Genomic DNA, 22,546 nt, shown 5'->3' on the forward strand with positions numbered 1-22,546 from the left:
GTCCCTTTTCTCTTCAATTTGCCAAAAATGAACAAAAATTTAGTGTCTCTAGTTTGCCTAGGAGCAGGAAACACCTTTGAAGGACTTCTGCAATGTCCCCACCCCTAGCACTTCCTAGGGAAGCACAACCTGGCAGTTATATAAATAGGCACCTTGCAGCTTCCTGCCCTAACCTGCTCTTTCATCCCTCCAAAATGGACAAGTCCCTCCTGCTAAGACTCCCCATTCTGCTCTGCTGCTTTCGAGGTGAGACCCCATGGTTGACAATTGATGAGATGTGGTCCATGATGTGTCCCAGAATGTGTCAGGGTTCCCATGACAGAAGTTCTTTTATGAGAACCATATGGTAACAGAAGCTGTCAATTTAACGCTATAGCTTTCACCCACAATGCATCACATTCCTGGGAGTTTCACCAAAGTCTTAGTCTCTCTTTACAGAAGGAAACGGGTAGATTTAAAAGAATTGAGAGGATTTTCACAGAAGCACTCAGGTTTATAAATGAGGTCTGCAGAGTGTATCTTTTTTTTTTTCCCCCAGTAGGACTGTACGGGTCATTCACAAATCAGGAACATGCAAGTGAGTAGAAATGGATCAGTGGTGTGGGCCGGGGGCAGGGGGGATGTTGGTGGAGGGGGAATATGAGAGGGGCAGGCTGAGTGAGAATTGAGGGTTCAAAGGAACCCAGAGATAGACCTTGAATTTCAACACTTCTTCTAGCAACATGAGGTTGGGAATGGGACTGATTTTAAGTCTGATGGAAAAAAACAAAAAACAAACAAACAAACAAAAAAAAAACATGAGCAGCAGTTGACAAAGCTAAGGATGAGTGTATTAAAGGGCAAGGCAAAGGGAAAGGGGGAAGTGGAATATTAATGTTACAGGCACTAGCTGGCCAAAGTCAGAGGGTAGTAATTTCAGGGATTTCAGATGCTTTTTCCCCTTCTCAGCCTCCAGGCTCATAGGTGTTATAGGTCAATTAAAAAGAAGGGAATAAGGCATATGTACAAAAATGTGCATTTATCTTTCTCCTTTGAATATGTGCTGTATCCTAAAGGATAGGTAGGGGAGGCCAAGCGACCCTCTAGAAGGTGAAGAGAATTGAAAGAAGGGAGAGGGGCAGAGAGGCCAGGAGACAGGTGACTAGGCTTTGGAGGGACAAAGGGCCTAGAGTGGCTCCAGGTTACTAGTACAGGGTGGGCCTCCTGTGTTACAAGGGTTATAGTGGCCCTAGGCAATAACAAACCTCAGAGAACACTGCAGATATGTTTGCTTTCTCTTTGCCAGCACAGTCCATGAACTACTGATTGATAAAAGCCATTTGGGTGGTGAGTATGAAGAGGACCCAGTCTGATTATTTCTGTTTTGATTTTGCTCCTCTTTCCCTTATTCTACCACCTGTTTTACCAGCTAAAACCCCTGAGACCCTAAAAGATAACCCCTCTTTTGGCTCGGCCCATTTTAATAGAGGCAGAGGCCCATGCTTAAAGAGGCTCTGGCAAAGCCCTCCAGGGTCCCAGCGGACTTCAAATTTGGAAGGGGAGATAGGTCTTTTCCTAGCAGTGGGAGATCTGCTTTCATTTCTACTTCGCTCTTCTCTGGCCCCCATTTAGGAACTGTTCAGTGTAGGATGTGCCACCTCGAGTTTCCAGGAGAGAAGTGTTCCAGAGGCAGAGGAATATGTATTGCAATAAGAGACGAGTCTTGCATGACTGGGACGATTTTCAGAAGTAAGCTGTGGAATGGGGGAAGGAGGAAGGGGCAGAGGAAGCAGACAGGGACATATCAGCCCCCATAATAAGGAGGGAGCTTACTTTGCCTCAGGCAGCCCCTGCCCTGGGATGAACAGATATCTCTACCATATGGTCTGGATATGCATCACAGACCATAATGAAAAACAGATAGAAGTGGTCCCTAAGGGGTGGGGGCCTGAGATGATGGGATCAGTATTTTGAGAAGCCTGAAGAAACCAGAGGAGACTACATTGAGGGGAAGGGAGAGGCGCTGTATGGCCGGTGGTGAAAAGCTGGATGTTGGAGTAGGGAGGGCAGTTCTTCGTCTTCATCCCTGCCTGGACTTCCTTGTGGGTGGTTTTCAATTGTGAAAACAGAGGGACCGTTGTCAGCCATATAGCTACTGGCTCAATGGCCCTTGATGGGTAAGACTAAACATCATGATTTCTCTGCTTTCCTATCCTTTGTGCTCAGTGATCCCTCAGTATTTCTAACCCTTACTTAAACCAGCATTAAGATTCTCAGTGGAAACATCCAGCTTGGGCAATCCTTGAATTGCTGCTGTCGTTACATCCCCAAACCCAGGATTTTATTTTATTTTATTTTATTTAACTTCTCTGCTATTGCTTTTCTTTTGGGAAGCCCCCCAATTGCAACACATTCTAATTCTTCATATTTGAATAACTGAGCCTTGAATTATACAAGTTGGTTTATATATGCTGGTGTAGGATAGAAAGAAGTGGGGTTTGTTTTTGGTTTGGGGGTTGGGGATTTTTGTTTGTTTGTTTGTTTGTCTTCTGAAACCTCTTTGCTGATCTGTTTCTCCTCCCTTCTGCAGATGATGGTACTCCCTGGTTAACTTTCAAGGGCTGCCTAAGGAACTGTGCTAATGTGAACAATATAAAATGGAGTGTCTATTTGGTGAACTTCAGGTGCTGCAGGAGCCATGATTTCTGCAATAAATAGCTCCAGAAATCACTGTCCTTTCCTGACTCCAGTCTCTGGGTGGGCGACATTGTTGGCTCCACTTCTTCACAATGATTTCCTTAAAAAAATACACACACACACACACACACATTTCAGATTGCAAACATATGGCTCTGTTTTCTGCACATGTAAGAAAAAGCACTCTCTTGTTCTAGATTCTCTGCCTTGGCCCCTGAAAGGAAAAACACCTTGAATACAATACCTCCTGCAGATTGTTATAGAATCTAGTGCTTTCGTTGATATCCAAGTTGCTTCAGAAAAGGAAGAAAAGGGGAGTTCCCGTTGTGGCTCAGCAGTTAACGAACTCGACTAGGATCTATGAGGACGTGGGTTCGATCCTTCAGTGGGGTTAAGGATCCGGTGTTGCCTCGACTAGGATCTATGAGGACGTGGGTTCGATCCTTCAGTGGGGTTAAGGATTCGGTGTTGCAGACGTGGCTTAGATCCTGCATTGCTGTTGCTGTGGCATGTGCCAGCAGCTGTAGCTCCAATTAGACCCCAAACCTAGGAATCTCCATATGCTTCAATTGTGGCCCTAAAAGCAAAAAAAGAGAAGAGGATTCCTTTTCCCTGCTCCTTCACTTCCTTCTGTGGCAAAATAATTTCTTTTTTTTTTTTTCCTCTTGGTATTGTTCTTCTTATTTCACTCCAGTTAAAGCATGTAACCCTGGCCTCATGGGGAAGGATGGGGCAATGTGAAAAGAGATGGATGAATTTAGTTTTTTTTTTTTTTTTAGGGTGTATGGAAGTTCCCAGTCTAGGGGTCAAATTGGAACTGCAGCTGCCAGTCTACACCACAGCCACAGCAACATCAGATCCGAGTTGTGTTTGTGACCTAAACAGCAGCTCACAGAAATGCCGATCTTTAACTCACCAAGCAAGGCCAGGGATCAAACTTGAGTACTCATGGATAATAGTCGGGTTCATTACCACTGAGCTACAGTGGGAACTCCTCTGGAATCTTCTTGTATTTTGTTCATAAATGCTATTCCCAAAGTGAAGAGGAGGGCAGAACGTAGAAAAAAATTTGTATCAGAGCCATGAGGAGAGAAAACCTTTCTGCCTTATAGAATGAGACTCTCTTTTGGGTTAGGGGTTAGAAAGAAGAGGAAAGACATCTTTGGAATTCTAGAAGTAGTTTTGCACTTTGCTTCACTGGCAAACTCACAGGAAGGCACCAACCAACCCCTAGATAGGGAAGAGTTGTAGGATGCTTCCAAGGGGATGAGACCAGAAGCAGCCACACAAACATTCCTGAAGCATGCCTGAAGTGTGACATGGAGGAAGCTGAGATTTGTGGGGTCTGAGGAAGCCATGGGGTCTGTGCACTAGACATCTCAACAGCAACCTCTCTGGAGAGTTGTCCCCATGGCCAGATGGGTACATTTCCCCATCCCTTACCTCCATCTCACACAAACTCAGGTCTTTTGCTTGTACAGTTCTAGCACCCAGGGAAAAAATAGGGTTGGAAAATGTATACTCACAAGGATTGAGACTGATTCCTAATCAAGTGGTAGGATGAGGCCCGAAAGGGGGTAATTAATTACTGTTACAAAAATATCATGAAGAAAGTTGCATTTCTTCCATAACTAATTGTGTTTTCTTTTTTTTTTCTCCTCTCCAAACCCTTTCTTAATTTCCTCAACAAATATTTATTTTAAAAATCCATCTTTTTTTTTTTTTTTTCTTTAGGGCTGCACCTGAGACAATATGGAGGTTCCCAGGCTAGGGGTCGAATTGGAGCTACAGCTGCCAGCCTACTCCACAGCCACAGCAACCCAAGATCCCAGCCTCATCTGCGACCTACACCACAGCTCACGGCAATGCCAGATCCTTAACCCACTGAGCAAAGCCAGGGATCGAACCTGCAACCTCATGGTTCCTAGTCGGATTCATTAACCACTGAGCCACAACGGGAACTCCATGTCTATCAGCTTTTTAATTACACATTCTTTAATAATTCTTTCTTAACTGTTTACAGTCTATCAGAAATTGGTACATTTACCACATTAATAAGTAACACAAGAATATCTTAAGAATTTCCTCCCTCTGCTTCTTATGCTACTATTGTCACTATGTTGTTGGTGTTTATTATGGTGAAGTGTACATATGATAAAATTTACCACTTTAACCATTTTAAAATACACTATTCAGTGGCATTAAGTACATTCACATTGTATGCACCACCCATTTCCACATGGATCTTACACTCATCTTTTTTTTTGGCCGTGCTTTCAGCATTTGGGTGTTCCTGGGCCAGGGATCGAATCTAAGTCACAGATAAGCCACAGCTCTGGCAACACCGGATCCTACAACCCACTGGGCCAGGCTGGGGATTGAAATCCTGCCACTGCAGCGACCTTAGCCGCTGCAGTCAGATTCTTAACCTGTTGCACCACAGCAGAAACTGCTTACATTCATCTTAAATTTTTATCTTACAGAACTGAAACCGTGTACCCATCAAACAATATTCCCCATCCCCTAGCAAACACATTTCTGATTCTGCGAGTTTGACTATATAAGATACCTCATATAAGTGCAATCATCCAGGGTTTGTCCTTTTGTGACTATTTCACTTAACATAATGTTCTCAAAGTTCACCCATGGTGTAGAATGTGCCAGACTGTCCCTCCTTTTTAATGCCAAATAATAGTTTATTTTATGTATATATCACATTCTGTTTATCCATTCATCTATCAATGAACTTTTAGGTTACTTCTGGCTATTGCGAATAATATTGCAATGAATATGGGTGTATAAATATCTGTTCCAGTCCCCATTTTCAATCCTTTAGGGTTTCCTCCTGGAAGTGAAATTGTTGGGATATATGGTAATTCTATGTTTAATTTTTTCAGGAATTGCCATAGTGTGTTAGTAGCTACACCATTTCGCATTCCCACTAAGAGTGTACTAAGGTTCCACTTTCTCCACCATCTTTACCTGTACTTGTCATTATCTGTTCGATAGTAGCTGTCATAATGGGTGTGAAGGGATATCTCTTTGTGGTTACTATCTACATTTCCTTAATGGTTAGTGTGATGTTGAACACCTTTCCTTGTGCTTACTGGCCATTGGATACCTTTGGAGGAATTCAAGTCCTTTTGTCCACATTTTAATCAGCTGTCTGTCTTTTTTTGTTGTTGTTATTCCTGTGGTACACGAGTTTTTTTTAAAATATATATTCTGAATATTACCTAAGATATAAATTTCCCGTTTCCATGAGTTGCCTTTTTGCTTTGTTCATTCTGTCCTTTGATTTACAGAATTTTAATTGTGATGTAGTCCAATTTATTTTTTTGCCACCTATACTTTTTTTTAAAAAACTGAGGTATATTTGATATACAATATTACATATAAGTTACAGGTGTACACTATAGAGATTTACAATATTTAAAGGCTATTCTCCATTTATAGTTATTATAAAATATTGGCTATATCCCCTGCATTGTACAATATACACTTATAGATTATTTTCTATATAATAGTTTGTACCTCTTAATCCCCCAACCCTACATTTCCCCTCTTTGCTTCCTTCTCCCTGCTGGTAACCACTAGTTTGTCCTCTATATCTGCTTCTTTCTTGTTATAGTCATCATTTTGTTGTATTTTTTAAGATTCCTCATACAAGTAATATCATAGAGTCCCTTGTCTTTCTCTGACTTATTTTACTTAGCATAATACCTTCCAAGTCCATGCATATTGCTGCAAATGGCAAATTTTATGACCAGATAATATTTCATTGCAAATATATGTGCCACATCTTCTTTACCCCTTCATCTGCTGGTGGACTCCTAGGTTGCTTCCATATTTTGACAATTGTAAATAATGCTTCTATGAATATTGGGGTGTGTATATCTTTTCAAATTAGGGTTTGGGGTTTTTTGGATATATACCCAGGTTTGGAACTGCTGGGTCATATGGTAGTTCTATTTTTAGTTTTTTTGAAAAAGCTCCATACTGTTATCCATAGTAGTTGTACAAATTTATGTTCCCACCAACATGTATGAAATTTCCCTTTTCTCTACATCCTTGCCAACATCTGCTATGTGTTCTTTTTTTAAAAAAAATTTAATTAGAGTACAGTTGATTTACAATGTTGTGTCATTTTCTGCTATACAGAAAAGTGATCCAGTCATACATACATATACATTCCCTTTCTTATATTACCTTCCATCATGGTCTATCCAAGACATCGGATATAGTTCGCTGTGATATACAGTAGGACTTCATTGCTTATCCACTCTATTTTTATTTATGATGATTTTTATTTTTTCCATTATAGCTGGTTTACAGTGTTCTGTCAATTTTCTACTACACAGCAAGGCGACCCAGTTACATGTACATGTATACATTCTTTTTTTCACATTATCATGCTCCATCATAAGTGACTAGACATAGTTCCCAGTGCTATACAGCAGGATTTTATTGCTTATCCACTCTAAATGTAATAGTTTGCATATATTAACCCCAAACTTCCAGTCCATCCCCACTCTGCTTTGGCAACCTCAATTCTGTTCTCTACATCTGTGAGTCTGCTTCTATTTTGCAGGTCAGTTCATTTATGCTATATCTTAGATTCCACATATAAGTGATATCATATGGTATTTGCCTTTCTTTTTCTGACTTCACTTAGTATGAGAATCTCTAGTTGCATTCACGTTGTTGCAAACATTTGTGTTCTTTTTGATGATAGCCATTCTGACAGTTGTGAAGTGCTATCTCATTGTGGTTTCAACTTGCATTTCTCTGATGAGTAATAATGTTGAACATCTTTTCATGTGCCTTCTGACCATCTGTATGTCTTTGGAAAAATGCCTGTTTAGGTCTCCTGCCAATTTTTTAATTGAGTTCCTTGTTTTTTGATACTGTGTTGTATGAGCTGTTTGTATATTTTGAATATTAACTCATTGATGGTCACATCATTTGCAAGTATTTTTCTCCCATTCCATAGACTGCTTTGTCAGTGGTGTACATTTTGTTGTAGGTGATTGAACATAGGTGGATAGGTTTGTTTCTGGACTCTTTATTCTGTTCCATTGTTCTATGTGTCTGTTCTGTGCCAATAGCACCTTTTTTGATTGTCATAACTTTGTAGTATAGTCTGAAGTCTGAGAGGATTATACCTCCAGCTTTGTTCTTTTTATTGAGGATCACTTGGCAATTCAAGGTCTTTTGTGGTTCTATGTAAATTTTAGGATTATTTGTTCTAGTTCAGTGAAAAATGTCCTGGGTATTTTATAGCGATTACATTAAATCTGTAGATTACTTTGGGTAGTATGGTCATTTTCATAATATTGATTCTTTCAATCCAAGAACATGGGATGACTTTCCATTTCTTTGTATCATCTTTAATTTCCTGCATCAGTATTTTATAGTTTTCATAGTACAGGTCTTTAAATTCCTTGGTTAAGTTTATGCATGGGTATTCTATTTACTTATTTAGTATTTATATTTATTTTTGCTTTTTAGGGCTGCATCTGATGCATATGGAAGTTCCCAGACTAGGAGTCAAATCAGAGCACAGCCACAGCAACACTGTATCCGAGCCACATCTGTGAACTACACCACAGCTCACAGTAGTGCTGGATCTTTAACCCACTGAGTGAGGCCAGGGAGTGAACCCACATCCTCATGGTTGCTAGTCGGGTTCATTACTGCCCAGCCATGTTGGAATTCTGGTATTTTATTTTTTGATGCAATTTTAAATGGGATATTTTTACTTTCTCTTTCTGATATTTTATTATTAGTGTATAGAAATGCAACAGGTTTATATTTATTAATCTTATATCCTGCAACTTTGATTAATTCATTTATTAGTGCTAACTATTTTGGGGCAGAGACTTTAGGGCTCTGTATATAAGTTTTTATGTCATCTGCAACTAGTGACAATTTTACCTCTTCTCTTACAATCTGGAGATATATATATAGTCTGATTGCTCTGGCTAGGATGTTCAATGCTATATTAAATAAAAGTGATGAGAATGGCATCCTTGTCTTATTCCTAAATTTAGCTGGAAGTCTTTCAGCTTTTCACCATTTGTGATGTTGGATTTGTTGCAAATAGACTTTAATATGTTGAGATATAATCCCTCTATACCAGCTTTGATGAAAATTTTTATCATGAATGGATGTTGAATTTTGTCAAATATTTTTCTGAATTTTTGAGATAATCATGATTTTAATCCTTTTTGGGGTGTGTGTTGTTTTTAATGTGGTTATCACATTGATTGATTTGTGAAAGTTGAACCATCCTTGTGACCTTAAGATAAATCCAACTTGGTCATGGTGTATGATCCTTTTTATAGATTAGGTGTGCTAATATTTTGCTGAGGACTTTTGCGTCTGTATTCATCAAATATATTGGCCTACCATTTTCCTTTTTGTAGTGTCTTTGCCTGATTTTCTATCCGGGTAATATTGGCATCGTTAAAAAAAAAATGGCAGTCTTCCTTCTCTTCAATTTTTTTGGAGTAGTTTGAGAGGATTTAAGTATTAGTCCTTCTTTATATGTTTGGTAGACTTTCCCTGGGAAGTTTTCTGGTCCTGGACTTTTTTTCTTGGAAGCTATTTTATTATTATTACAAATTCAAATTGAATTTTAATGATTTCCTGTTCATATTGTCTGCTTTTCTTGATTCAGTCATGGCAGGATGTATGTTTCTAGAAACTGGTCTATTTATTCTAAGTTGTGCAATTTGTTGGGATATAACTGTCCATAGTATTCTGAACAAGCATAAATTTGGGATTGATTTTGGTAATTTCACATCTTATTATTTTTGTTAGGAAAACTACACTGAAGATCTGAAATGCTTACATCTCCTTGATATTTTCTGTTGCTGGGCTGTGCCCATAAATGAAAAACCCTCAGTTTTCTATCAATGAGTGCACTGAATGCAAGGTAATACTTAAATATTTTTGAGGACTGGGTAGTAGAACATTCCTCACATGCCAGGAGATAGGGTAACTGGCCAACATTCAGCCAGCTGCCCATCCTGATACACTTGGCTTTGACTCAAGAGTAAGATGATTAGAAACATGGTGACTTAGGGCTACCAAGGTCAGGAGTAGCTGTGCTTGGTACAGTTTCCAAAAAAATGGTGGCAGGGACTAACTCTTTCACATCTAGTATACTACCTATTCCTCTCGCAGAAGTTAGTGTTGTCTAATTTCACCTGGATTTTCTCCAGCCCTTGTTTAACACCAGCCCCCACCAAATACCACTTCTACTCTCCTCCCAAATATTCCAAAATCTTTTGTGATTTCTTGTCCCTAATTTTATCCAAACTGCTTTCTCCTGATCTTCTCTCAGAAGCACCATCAGAAAAGTACTTTGCCAGAAACTTGAGAACGCTGAATTGGGCCAGGTTTAGCAACCGAACTTAAGGACAAGTAACGATTGCCAGGAGATACAGGTAGCAGAGAGAAGAGGATCCACCCAGAAGGCAGACATGGCTTTTTTTGGCCTATGCCTTTGCACTTTCTTGTTAATGGAAGCAATGACATGAGAAAGACAGAGCTTCCATAGCTAGATCTACCAGAATAGAGCTCTGGGGTTTGGGTTTTGGAAAATATAAGATGATATTGCCATTGGGTAGGGGAAGGTTAATGGACAGATGACTCCAAAATCATAAAAATTTTATTTGTACTTAATCATTTCAGTATCATATACACTTTCTTTTCCTTTTAGTCCAAATATTTTTGTTTTCTCTTCCAAACTGTTTCCATCATTACACCTGTTTTGATCAGTACAGCAATGTGTTTCTCTCAGTAAGTCATGAAATATTTGGAACATTCCTGCTTCACAAGGCCTACAAGATAGTTTTGAGTAACGGTACAGATATGTCCCTAAAGAGAACAAAAAAGGAAATGTGACCACCTTGCTTAATCTCACCATCTTCTAAGCCATGATTTCCCTCCAGAACTTTAACACTTTTGTGTACACAGGAATGAGCCCCAAGGCTGTGTCTGCTTCTCAGACAAAAGACATCTGCCTCCCACACAGCCTGCACCCCAGGTCTACATACGGAGAAGCTCTCTCTGCGAACCCTCCCCCGGACCAGGTTGCCTCCACATCTTGATGTTAGGGATTGTGGACACCAGAGGTGATATTTTATGTCTCTTTCTAACATGCACTTACCCGAAGCACGATGATAATAGTAAAAGTGGTCTGTGGCACAACTCCTGTTAGTAGATAATACATTAAACTTCCAACACCATTTCATAGGATAGCGACAATTCATTCCATTAAAATTGTCACATGCATTGCAAAATCGAATCCCTAAAGAAAGAGAGGAAAACTTAGATGTAGAGCTCTCAGGAGAGGGATTCTGCTGCAGAAGCAGCCCCCACCTGTAACCATCTACACTCAGGTGGCACAAAACTCACAAGAAGGATGCTACACCCTCCCTGGCTTCCACCAGGAATCATGACTCCCTTCAGGAAGCCAAGGACCCCCTTCACACCCAAGACTGGGGGCTAAAAGAAGACATTAGAACAGTGAGGGAGGAGAGTGAGGTATCAGTCAGGGGGAGTAGACAGACAATGTGTAATAGACTCAAAAATGTCCCCTCTCATTGTGGCATTATTTATCCAAGAATTGCAAACGAACTACACCATACATTTCCATGTCAGGACTCTGTCTCCTGTGAAGAGAAGAAGAAAAATTCTCCTTGAACCACTTCATACCAGCCCCAAGAGTCAAGTCACCAAATCCCTCTCTTCCTCTCCACACATTCTCTGCCCACCCATTCACCCCCCCGCCCCTCCCCCCGCCGACAAGTGCACCCTCACCAGGCCTCACCCTCATTCATGAAGAGCACCGTGAATACGCCCAGCAGAAACAACCGGAACATCCTGGGGCCCATTCCCAAGAAGGTCCAAGGACGAGGTTCCAGCTTTTTTTATTCTCATCACCTGCCCTCAGGCATCCCATTAGAATCACAGAATCATAAATTTCAGGTCAAACCACTTGAGTCCTCTCTACAACCTTTCCAAGAGACAGTACATCCTGTCTGGGTTTCCACCTACTTAGAGCTCAGGCCAGGCAGAGGCCCCCCTGCATTGTTAGATCTGGCCTAAGATATTCTTGTTGGTGTCCAGTCTCTCTCCCGAGTACCTCTTCACGTGGTTGTATTTCTATTTGTTGGTCCGGCACACAAGACATGTGCAAGTCCACATCCACAGGAAGTCCACTCAGGTCTAACAAGGCTGGGGTCGCTGAGCATCTGTGAGGGAGTTTCCTGGTCCCTTGAAGGTACCATAGCCCTCCTGCTCCCTCCAGAGGCACTCCATCCTTACAAAGTGAGGCCCCAGGATCAGAGACCGATCCCCTACATGCGGTCTGACTGCCTGGGGCTGCACATCTCTGAGAGATGGATGGGACAGCCCAGGAAAGCAGGTGAGGAGGTGAAAGGGACCTCAGCTTCCCTCCAGCTTTATGCATTCCATTTTCCAAGGGGAAAAAGATCATAAATGATTACTACAGTGGAGAGTCATACACTGAGGGTTCTGGGGAGAAGGAGGAAGAAATATTTGGGTCATCTGCCAAAAAGCGGGTTTGGGGGTACTAGAAAACACAGGGATGGGTCTAGCTGTAAATTTACCCACAAAACTCCCTTACCACACTTCCCATGGCCCTTCTCCTATTGGAGTTTTGTCTCCAGAGGACTCAACCCAGTGTGTCACTCCACCGCTTTTCCTCACTGAAGGGGGCTTGGGCCCTCTTCTCTGCCAGGAATGAAAGCTCCACAAATGTGAGAGTTCCGTGTATTGTGCTTTCTTCTCCTCAGCACCTAGAATGACGCTGCCCCTTGCACACATATCAGATACTTCAACATGTCTGATGAAAAGAAGCCTGGCACGATGGGTAGGGCTCACCTGAGAGGCACAAGGGAGTGGTGCCTCTCTTCTGACAGCCTCGAACTCCAGGTTTGCCAGATGAAGTTCCTGGCCTTCACCCTGCAATTAGCAGTTAGGACAGAGAAGACCTGTCCTGGGGAAGGAGCAGGGGTGGGGCCTATACACCTGAGTGGGTTCATTCCCAGAGCCAGACACCCGCTCAACCCAAGCAGCATCCCTCATGTCATCTTCCTTCCCAGACTATGCCCTGCACCCCTCCCCATCTGCTGTGGGACCTCAGATCAGTTACGGAACCTCTCTGTGCCTCTGTGACTGCATAGGTGAAAACAGGAACTCTCCGAGGCATATCCGATGGAGTTGTTAGCACTGAATCAGCTCACGGGTAGGTAATGGCAAAGGGGAGGGAACAAATTTTAAGACTCTACTTGCTGTCAAACAAAAACTCTTTGGACATGTCACACATTTTACCTTTTGAATTCTCTGAACAACTTCATAGCTCGGCAGTCATCTTACAGTTGAAGACCAGGATGTTTAGATTGGAGTTTTTTCCCCCAGGTGATGAGGCGCACATCTGCCTGATTCACTGGGCCATGATCTTTCCACTACACTGTGCTGCCTCCTTCTCTCTACAATCTGGAGAAGGGTTCCCAGGGCTGGAGCTCCAGAGCAACCTGTACCCTGAGTCATCAGATAACTTGGGAGAGAGGGAGAAAAGGGTAAGAAAAATACTGTCTCTGTTAAGAAAAAAAAAAAGGGAGCGGTGGTTCCTGTTGTGGCTTGGCTTGTTTAGAACCCGATGTGGTCTACATGAGGATGCAGGTTCAATCCTTGGCCTCGCTCAGTGGGTTAAGGATCCAGCATTGCTGCAGGCTGTTGGTTGCAGTTGCAGCCTGGATCCAGTGTTGCCAGGGCTGTAGCATAGGCCTCAGGAGACAGTTCTGATTTGACTCCTAGCCTGGGAACTTCCATATGCTACAGGTGTGGCCACAAGGAGACAAGACAAACAAACAAACAAACAAACAAAAAACAACAAAGAATCTCTCTCTAATAGAGAAAATACTCATGGGCAAACTCCTACTGAAATTAGGGTCCCACAAGCCTCTTTGGGATTAAGACTTACATGTCACTGCCAGGGAAATAATTCACGGGGAGACCTCCTTTGTAAGTCTTGCATTTGGAACATGGGAGACACAGGCAGCAATTCATGGATAGAAGTCCTGGGGGTCTGCACTGAGGGTGTCAGATTTATCCCTCCGTATGAAAACCTCTTCTTTCTCCTGGGAAAGTGCTCCTGCACTGGTGATTAAACTCTGGGCATCAGTCCCAAACCCCATGTAGCCAAACGTTTTCCCCTGTGTTTGTTCAGGCAACTCTGAACATTACTCCCTGCAGAAATGTCATAGAAATTTTGGAATTTTACCAAACTTATTAAAATTCCCCTGTGCCCCGGAATCTGGGAAGTAATGGGCATATTTTGCTATATCTCCATATAATATGAGTTCTGTACAAGTTTTTATAGTCATGCTAATAAACAGCATCATGGTTGAAATGATGTATATTATATACTGCCCTCTAACTGTGTATTCTGTCTGTGCTTTCCTCCGAGGACAGCCCAAGTATAATGTCTACGAGAGTGATAATACTGACTTTAACTCCATACAACATTGCTTCAAAGGTACATTGGGAAGTGGCTGGCTCTTCCAAACATGACACCATGGGACCCATGGTCTCTATTCTCCCAGGCCATGAGTGAACTGGGTGTGTGCTCACTAGGACTACCCAAATAAAAAGCTGTATGAGATTGGCACAACATTGTAAATCAACTATAATTAAAAATAAACATTTTTAAGTAGTAAGACATTAAGAACAAAAATCTGTATGGGAGTTCCCACTGTGGTGCAGTGTGTTAAGAATCCAACCACAGCAGGGTAACTGCTGAGGTGCAGGTTCAACCCCTGGCCCAAGAAATTCCATATGCCACAGGAGCAGCCATAAAAAAAAAAAAAAAAAAATTAGAAAGCTGTGTGGTTGGGCTAAGGTACGAACATGGAATGCTTCTTCTAGTTTTCCTCCTAGCCAGGAAACCGCAGCCAGCAAGAGCTACCTCCAGATGAGAAACCACAGCCAGGAGGAGCCACTCTCTGAAAATGTCATCTCCCCAGAAAAGACAGTGGGCCAGGGCCTGCAGCTAAAGCTCTGGTTTGGGATGAGGAGGAACCTGGCAGTGGGAGTGGCTGCAAGAGAAATAGTAGAAATAATAAATGAATTCAGTGAAGTTGTAGGGTACAAAATCAACCTACCAAAAAAAAAAAATGTGTTGCATTTGTATATGCTAACAATAGTTAGCAGAAAAAAGAGCTTAAGAAATCAATTCCATTTACAATTACAGCAAGCAGAATAAAACATCCCCAAATAAATTTAACCAAGGAGATGAAAGACCAGTATACTGAAAATTCTAAGACATTGGTGAAAGAAATTGAAAGAAGAACAAAAAATGGAAAGATATTTCATACTCATATACTGGAAGAATTAACATTGTTAGGATGTCTATATAACCTAAAGTAATCTACAGATTCAATGCAATCCCTATCAAAATCCCAATAAATTTTCACAGAAATGGATAAGAAAATTCTAAAGTTTATAGAACTACAAAAGAATCCAAATAGCCAAAGCAATCCTCAAAAAAAAAAAAAAAAAAAAAAAAGAACAAAGCCTGAAGTATCAAACTCCCTGATTTCAAACTATATGGCCTAATCATTTCAATTCTCTCCCACTAGAAATATCCCTGGGGAAGCTATTTCCTAGCCAACTAGGTTATAACGGGGTTTTCATTCCCTGTGCTTAGAATGTAGTTTCCACCTAGAGGAAGGTGGATGGATGCTGAGGGATAAAGGGAGTGAAGTCTGCTGATTTTCCTCCATTTACCCCCTTTAGATCAATTCTCTCTCTGATCCACTGGAGATGCTTTTTTTCTCCTTCTTATTTTCACAATCCTTTCTTTGAGAGCAATAGATAAACATGATAACAGGTCTTTAGAGAGATTTATTCTTTTTAGGTATTCAACTAAAGATACAATGGCTAGAGGAAAATAACAATCTTTGTATTATACATGGGGTGGTTTTTTTTTTTTTTTGTGGTTTTGCTTTACCATACAAAAAACATTTATATGTGGTTAAATCTATCATTCTCATCCTTTTTGTGACTGATGTCATGATTAGAAAAGCTTTTTTATCACTAGATTGTATTTTTAAATATCTTTAATATAATAGTGATCTTAGAATGAAAAGGAGATTTGGGATTGTATAGATATTGGATCCAATTCCAGCTCTGCTATTATCTAGTTGTAACAGACAGGGGTTTCCAAAGATGGCTGCAATAATACCCCCCATCCCACACAGGCTCTTCTACAATGCTGCTATTCTCCAATCCAAAGTGGAACTTGGCTAGGCTTGTGACTCATTTGTAACCTATAGAATGTAGAAGTGGTGATACATGACTCTTTGGAAGTGGCAATGCAACTTCCACCTTGTTAGAATATACACTTAAAAAAAAAAAAAAGAATATATGCTTACCTTTAGAGCCCTAAGTGTGTGTGTAAGACGGGACCCCATGATGTAAAGGAGCCCAACTACATGGAGTCCATATGTAGGTGTTCTGACCAATAGCCCAAGGTGACCTCACAACTTATACCAGTATTAATTGCAGTGACGCATGAATGGAGACACCTCTAAATGATTCCAGGCTCCTGCTTTTGAATCACCCCCAGCCTTCAAGTATCTCTAATTGTAGTCACATATCATGTAGCAGAGACAAGCCATTACTCTGTCTACTTTCTGAAGTAGTAGTGAACATGATCATTATTTTTTCTTTTTTTGGCCATGCCCGTGGCATGTGTAAGTTCCCTGGCCAGGGATCAAATCTGCATCACAGCAGCAACCTAAGCTGCTGTAGTGGCAATGCTGGACCCTTAACCTGCTGCACCACACGGGAACTCAACACAGTCATTTTTTCATGCATGAATTATAATTGGAAAATTGTGTGATACTTGTTGAATTACCCAATTAGCATCTGAGTAATCTCTTCTTCAGTTTGTCTAAACATTGATTCACAAATGTTTTTAAGGTCTATTTTGAAACTCAAGGGAAAACAATGATCTCTCTGGCTCTTTTTTTTTCTAGACAACACCTTCCATACCCATGATGCAGTGGGAGAGAGAAAACCACATACAACTACAAACAAAAATATGTTGTTTCCCTAACTCAAAATATCCATGTTACGCTGGCTTTTCCAACCTGCCTGCCTATTTTGAAAAAGTTGTCTACATGTCTTTCCTCATCCCGACTCTGCAAAATCCCAAATGATTTTAAAGACAGAGAGTACTCCAAACTATTCAAGTAGAGGGGTAAATGGTTTATTGTAAGAATTTCACATGGCATAAAAAGGGAGGTAAAAAAGATCATGGAAATCCAGGACTAGGAACTTCAGTAGGCTTCACAAGGAGAGAAATAGCAGGGTTATTCTGTACCCAGGGAAGTTTCACTATCTTGGCCACAGGTGTGTTGTCACCTGCTTTGTTACCAACATTTTTTTTTTCACACTCTTAGGAGAAGAAATGGACTAGCCATTCTTATACAAGGTTTGCATTTCCAATTCAATCACCTAGTTCAGTCAACTGCTATCCAGCTACCTAGCCAGGAAAGGCCATGATAACTCCACCCCTGCTAAATTGTTTCTCAAATCTTAATTTCCACAAACTGAAATGCCCCTAAAACTTTTTTTGATGCCTCATCCCTATACCTGTCCAAATTATTTCTGGCCTGAGATTCTCCCCCAAGAACTCTACCATAGAAAGATGTGGCTCATGTTGCCAGCCACTTGGGAAACGGGAATTAGTTTCTTTTATCTCCATAACCCACAAGCAAAAGGAGAGTGCCGGGTGTCAGGGCTAATCCAGAGAGAACCCCATACCAGAGGAGTGGGTATGGATGAGGATAAAGTACAGTCACAGAATTCCCAGTATCAGCTTGGAATTATTTTGACCCAGGTCTTCATATTTACATGTAGGAGATAATGAATGATCAATTTTAAATGTAATGCTATTCATGGCAACACCATCATAATGAAACCAAAATTCTGTGAGCAAAAGAAATTTGCAAAAATTCTGTGTAGTGCTTCATCATTAAAGAGACTCAGCTCGTTCCCACTGTCTTTTCTTATGAGGGCCTCTCTCTTCACTACCAGATGGCTTTCTCACTCTACACCATTGGTTGGAAGAGGAGAACAAACTATAGGTATGGGGGAAGAGATAAAGGGAGTAGTAAGTTGAAGAATAACTGAAAATCCAGGAGAGATGCAGAACTATACTCCCTCAGGGAGGTTGCAATAGTTTTTATTTTTGCAACAGATGAGCTCTGTCCTCTTATCAAAACTTAAGAAGTTGATGTCCTCACAGTTGGTCATACATGACAGTATTGAATAAAAATACATACTCCGCCCTGAAGAAGTAAAAGAGAAGGAATATAAATGACATGACACTGTTTCCTCCTACAATGTTCCTAGGAATAACCTCTCTTCAGAGCCTCCATGACTTTTCTCTAGACTCAAATGAACCAAGAGATGGAGTCTGTTAATAACTGACCCACAAAATGGAGTTTATTCTTTAATTGATAAGGGATGTCTACCTTTCCCTCACTCAATATTGTCTTAAGGAAAAGCCATCTTTGCCATCCCCTCTGCAGGACCACTCCATCCTTACCCATTCCACTCACCCATTATACTCTGAGGACAAAAGAACATGAGTGTCTTTAAGGGGGAAATGTGGTTATTTCTCAGTCACTTTATACCCCACACTACCTTTTGGTGTAAGTAAGTAAATGTTCTTAACAGCACAGGTCTGTTGGTACTTCAGGACACAGGACCTCATGGCCTCATAGCACATGCCAAGATGATATTTTCTACATTTATAACACATCACTGAAGGCTCTGCCAAACACAGAAAGGGGGGATTAAAGGATGCAGTATAGAGAAGGTTATCTGGGCCTGGGGGCTTCCCAACAGGAATGTACTATTGCCCAGTGGTTCCCAACATTTCTCGGGATGCTGACTCATTTGGTAATCCTGTGATAGATAGCTCAGATAGGCATAAATCCAATATTGTATAAGATCTCAAAAGGTCAGGGTTCCCATAAAATTTATCTATGGTAGATAGATATAGATATAGATATATAGATATGGATATAGATATATAGATATAGATATCTATCCCCAAGTAATAAGCCCCTATCTAGCCCAATGATTTTGTCCAGGAATGGGGAAAAGGAAGCAAAGAAGGGGATTTTAACTTTCTTATTCCAAGAAATGGACTAAATTGGTCTAGGAGAAGATAAAACTCCTAGGATCTATAGGAGAATGGATGACAGCTCTCAGGGAAGATGGAGGGGGGAGGTTTACTCCTAAACATGTAATAAATAACCCTTTTACCAAGGACTTTCGACTAGCCATGTCGTACCAATCAGATGTTCATAAAATTCTCCTGTGAAAAGAAGAAATCTTCCTTGTCATAATTGCTTGTACATTTGCCAAAGCCCCAAGATCCAGTTTTGGAAATTTCTCCTCCCCTAGCACCTTCCCATCTCTTAACCAACAACCAACTCTCCCTTTGTCTCCAGGACTTACCCTTACTCAGGCAGACCAGAAAGACTATGCACAGTAGAAACAGAACAAACATTCTGGCACTCTGCTCATGTGCAGTTTCCTGTGGAAGGTACTGCTGGATTCCACCCCCACCCCCCAGTGTTCTGTCCTTGGACTATTCATCTAGATCGCATAATCATAAAATTTCAGGAACAAACAGTACCTCAGTGTTCCCAGAACCAGCCAAGCCACCAAGTGGAGTCTTATTGCCCCTAAGGCATTTATTTAAAAATTCTCCTCAGTGATGAGTGTGTGTGGGTGTATGAATATATATATATATATATTATATATATATATTCATATATATATATTCCTTATTTATTATTGTGTAACTAAGCATTTTGCTCTGTAAATAAGTCAAATTTCTTTCTCACGCATTAACCTTTCAGGTATTTCAAGACAGGGTTTGGGACACCTTAGTTCCTTTCAGCTCTCTTCGCTAGTATAGAAAAATCTCCTAATTGTCTTTGCCTCACTTAGCTTGAAGCAGCAGGAACTAAGTTCAGGATTCCGAGTATAGTCTGAATGTGGAGGAAACATTGGAGTGTTTCTTCTGTAGTGTAGAGAAGGGAAGTTTCAGGGGGCAGGTGAGCTGAGGTGAAATTTGCCTACTTTGTCTTCAGATGTCATTAACTAATTGATCGATTTTTTAAAAAGTAAATATTTACTACACACACACCAAAAGCCAAATCACAAAAAGAAAAGCTGCCAAACAAACCAGGGCACTAATCCGTGGCCTCACGGAGGTTAGAGTCTAGTTAAGGAGACATCACAGGTACATTAAACACGTGGGAGTTCCCGCTGTGGTTCAGCACATCACGAACCTAGTATCCATGAGGATGTGGGTTTGATTCCTGGCCTTGCTCAGTGTTAAGGATCCAGCATTGCTGTGCCTATGGCATAGGCTGGCAGCTTCAGCTCCCATTCAACCCCTAGCCCGGGAACTTCCATATGCAGCCCTAAAAAAGCAAAAAAAAAAAAAAAAAAAAAATTAAAAAAAATTAAAAAAAAAAACAAACAAAAAAACCCCCACAAAAAATCCAACAGAGTACATCAAGCACAGTTGCTAGGAAGCCTAGATAAGGGACATTCAAATCTGACTTCTTGATGGGGGAAGGCTTCCCCGAAGAAGGGCTTGTTGAGCAGGACACTGAAGGCTAGTGATGTGGGAACTAGAAGTGAGTGGGGACAGACACCCAAAGAAACAGTGGATGTCAAGCACGGAGATGTCAAAACAACCTGACACCCTGGGATGAGAGCTGGCCAACTGCTACAGAGGCAGGGTGAGCAAGAAGTTCAAGCACAGAGAGATGCATCTCATTTCAGGTGAGGGCAGATGGGTAAACAGAGGCACTCAATGGGACAATGCCCTGGGCTTGCTGCTGAGATTACTTTGTCTCAAGCACATAACATGGGATTTCTTTTTTTTTTTTTTTTTTTTTAATTTTCCCACTGTACAGCAAGGGGGTCAGGTTATCCTTACATGTATACATTGCAATTACAGTTTTTCCCCCACCCTTTCTTCTGTTGCAACATGAGTATCTAGACATAGTTCTCAATGCTATTCAGCAGGATCTCCTTGTAAATCCATTCTAAGTTGTGTCTGATAAGCCCAAGCTCCTGATCCCTCCCACTCCCTCCCCCTCCCATCAGGCAGCCACAAGTCTCTTCTCCAAGTCCATGATTTTCTTTTCTGAGGAGATGTTCATTTGTGCTGGATATTAGATTCCAGTTATAAGTGATATCATATGGTATTTGTCTTTGTCTTTCTGGGTCATTTCACTCAGGATGAGATTCTCTAGTTCCATCCATGTTGCTGCAAATGGCATGATGTCATCCTTTTTTATGGCTGAGTAGTATTCCATTGTGTATATATACCACATCTTCCGAATCCAATCATCTGTCGATGGACATTTGGGTTGTTTCATAACATGGGATTTCTTGCTGACTATTGTGCAATTGCAAGATATTCATGAAAAGTCATTTCTCCCCAGGTTAGAAAAGACATTCAAGTACCCATTCTTCTGTACCATTACTGAATTCTAGAAAAGACACTTCACTTATCCCACACTTGAATCTGGTACACGTATGGGTTCAAATCCTGGCTCTGCTGCTTGCCAACTACATGACCCTGGTGAGTTACTGACATTGAGAGTAATTTTTGTCATAATATTGGTATTAGTAGTATATTAAAGTTTGTAGAAAAGGGAAAGCTCATATTTGCTAAGGACCTTGAAACTATCAAGTACTAACTCCCTGTGCAGTGCTTAAAATTTCAGGAACAGCGTGGGCTCTTTTGCTAGGGTAGGTGTCAGAAATTTCAGTCAAAAGGAGCCACATGCAAAAAAGGACACCTGGTGAGGAGAGGTAATAGGATAGCGGCTGCAACTGTGGTTGTGACATTCAAGGGTCAAGACCCTGGCTTTGAGGGTGATACCGGGAGCATCCACTAGAACAGAGCAAGGCTCTCATTCATTTACCACTGTAACCTGGCATGTGGAGGCTTAGAACATACAAGACACCCAATAAATATCCGTGGAACGAATGAATAATGATCTTCCCACATCCACTCTTGTATCTTTGCAGTCGGTTCTCCACATAGTAACCAGGTTGATCAGACTGATTTGAACAGGAGGTGGAAACAAGGCTCTTTTTATATTGCAGTTTCCAAGATTGTGGGCAGAAGGTATTTTTACATTTCTAAATGAAGTACTGTGCTACTTATGCAGACTTACAAAGGAAAAAGATAAAAACTGGTTTTGATATCCTGGGCCCTTTGCCTATGTGGGTACTATAAATAGACATTAAAGTGTCAAGGGTAAAATGGGAGGTGTTTTTATAGTCTCAGAGTGGGTAACGCCTTTCTCCATATGGCTTGAAATAGACAACCATAAAAAAAAATTGACATATTTGGTTACATTAAAAAAAAAATCTTTTGCAAGGGTGGGGTACCAACCACTAACTTATTAGCAAAATCCAAAAAAAAAAAAAAAACCCAAATAAACAACCAGGAAAAAAATTGCAACTCATATCACAGACTAAGGGCTAAATCTCCTTATTATACAAAGAAATCTAAGGAATTGATTAGGATCAATTACAAATAGCTAAATAAATTATGTTACTTCTATTCAACGGAATACTATGTAGGCAGAAAAAAAGAAGTTTTTTTGGAAGTGGGTTTAGTAGCATATCAAATACATCTTTTTGGCTAAATGAGCAACATAGCATTCAGACAGAAGTGAATTTAACTATCATAAAATGATCTTCTATGATGGGA

At 40.8% G+C, this 22,546-nt stretch overlaps 4 protein-coding genes across 4 annotated transcripts in view; 2 read left to right on the forward strand and 2 right to left on the reverse strand.

Annotated features, from left to right (window-relative positions):
- ST3GAL4 (ST3 beta-galactoside alpha-2,3-sialyltransferase 4) overlaps window positions 1-22,546 on the forward strand; it is a 1,054,305-nt gene that overhangs the window by 484,630 nt on the left and 547,129 nt on the right. The window lies entirely within an intron of this gene.
- On the forward strand, window positions 195-2,697 carry PATE1 (prostate and testis expressed 1). Its single transcript, XM_084978256.1, has 3 exons — window positions 195-246; window positions 1,612-1,728; window positions 2,570-2,697. The coding sequence occupies exons 1-3, from the start codon at window positions 195-197 to the stop codon at window positions 2,695-2,697; spliced, it is 297 nt and encodes a 98-aa protein (XP_084834382.1).
- LOC146399917 (prostate and testis expressed protein 13-like) lies at window positions 10,355-13,946 on the reverse strand. The gene is made up of 5 exons (XM_084978257.1): window positions 13,697-13,946; window positions 13,045-13,270; window positions 11,519-12,675; window positions 10,856-11,098; window positions 10,355-10,563 (listed from the first exon to the last, which is right to left on the reverse strand). The coding sequence occupies exons 3-5, from the start codon at window positions 11,580-11,582 to the stop codon at window positions 10,355-10,357; spliced, it is 516 nt and encodes a 171-aa protein (XP_084834383.1). The 5' UTR covers window positions 11,583-12,675; window positions 13,045-13,270; window positions 13,697-13,946.
- On the reverse strand, window positions 16,972-19,362 carry PATE2 (prostate and testis expressed 2). Its single transcript, XM_005667487.4, has 4 exons — window positions 19,252-19,362; window positions 19,085-19,108; window positions 18,430-18,558; window positions 16,972-18,071 (listed from the first exon to the last, which is right to left on the reverse strand). Exons 1-4 carry the CDS (start codon window positions 19,301-19,303, stop codon window positions 17,935-17,937), a joined length of 342 nt encoding a protein of 113 aa, XP_005667544.2. The 5' UTR covers window positions 19,304-19,362; the 3' UTR covers window positions 16,972-17,934.

The sequence above is a fragment of the Sus scrofa genome, chromosome 9, assembly GCF_054392235.1.
Source record: "Sus scrofa isolate SSC_HxYL_T2T_F1_AM1 chromosome 9, Sscrofa_HxYL_maternal_Yorkshire_Landrace_v2.0, whole genome shotgun sequence".
Classification (NCBI taxonomy): domain Eukaryota; kingdom Metazoa; phylum Chordata; class Mammalia; order Artiodactyla; family Suidae; genus Sus; species Sus scrofa.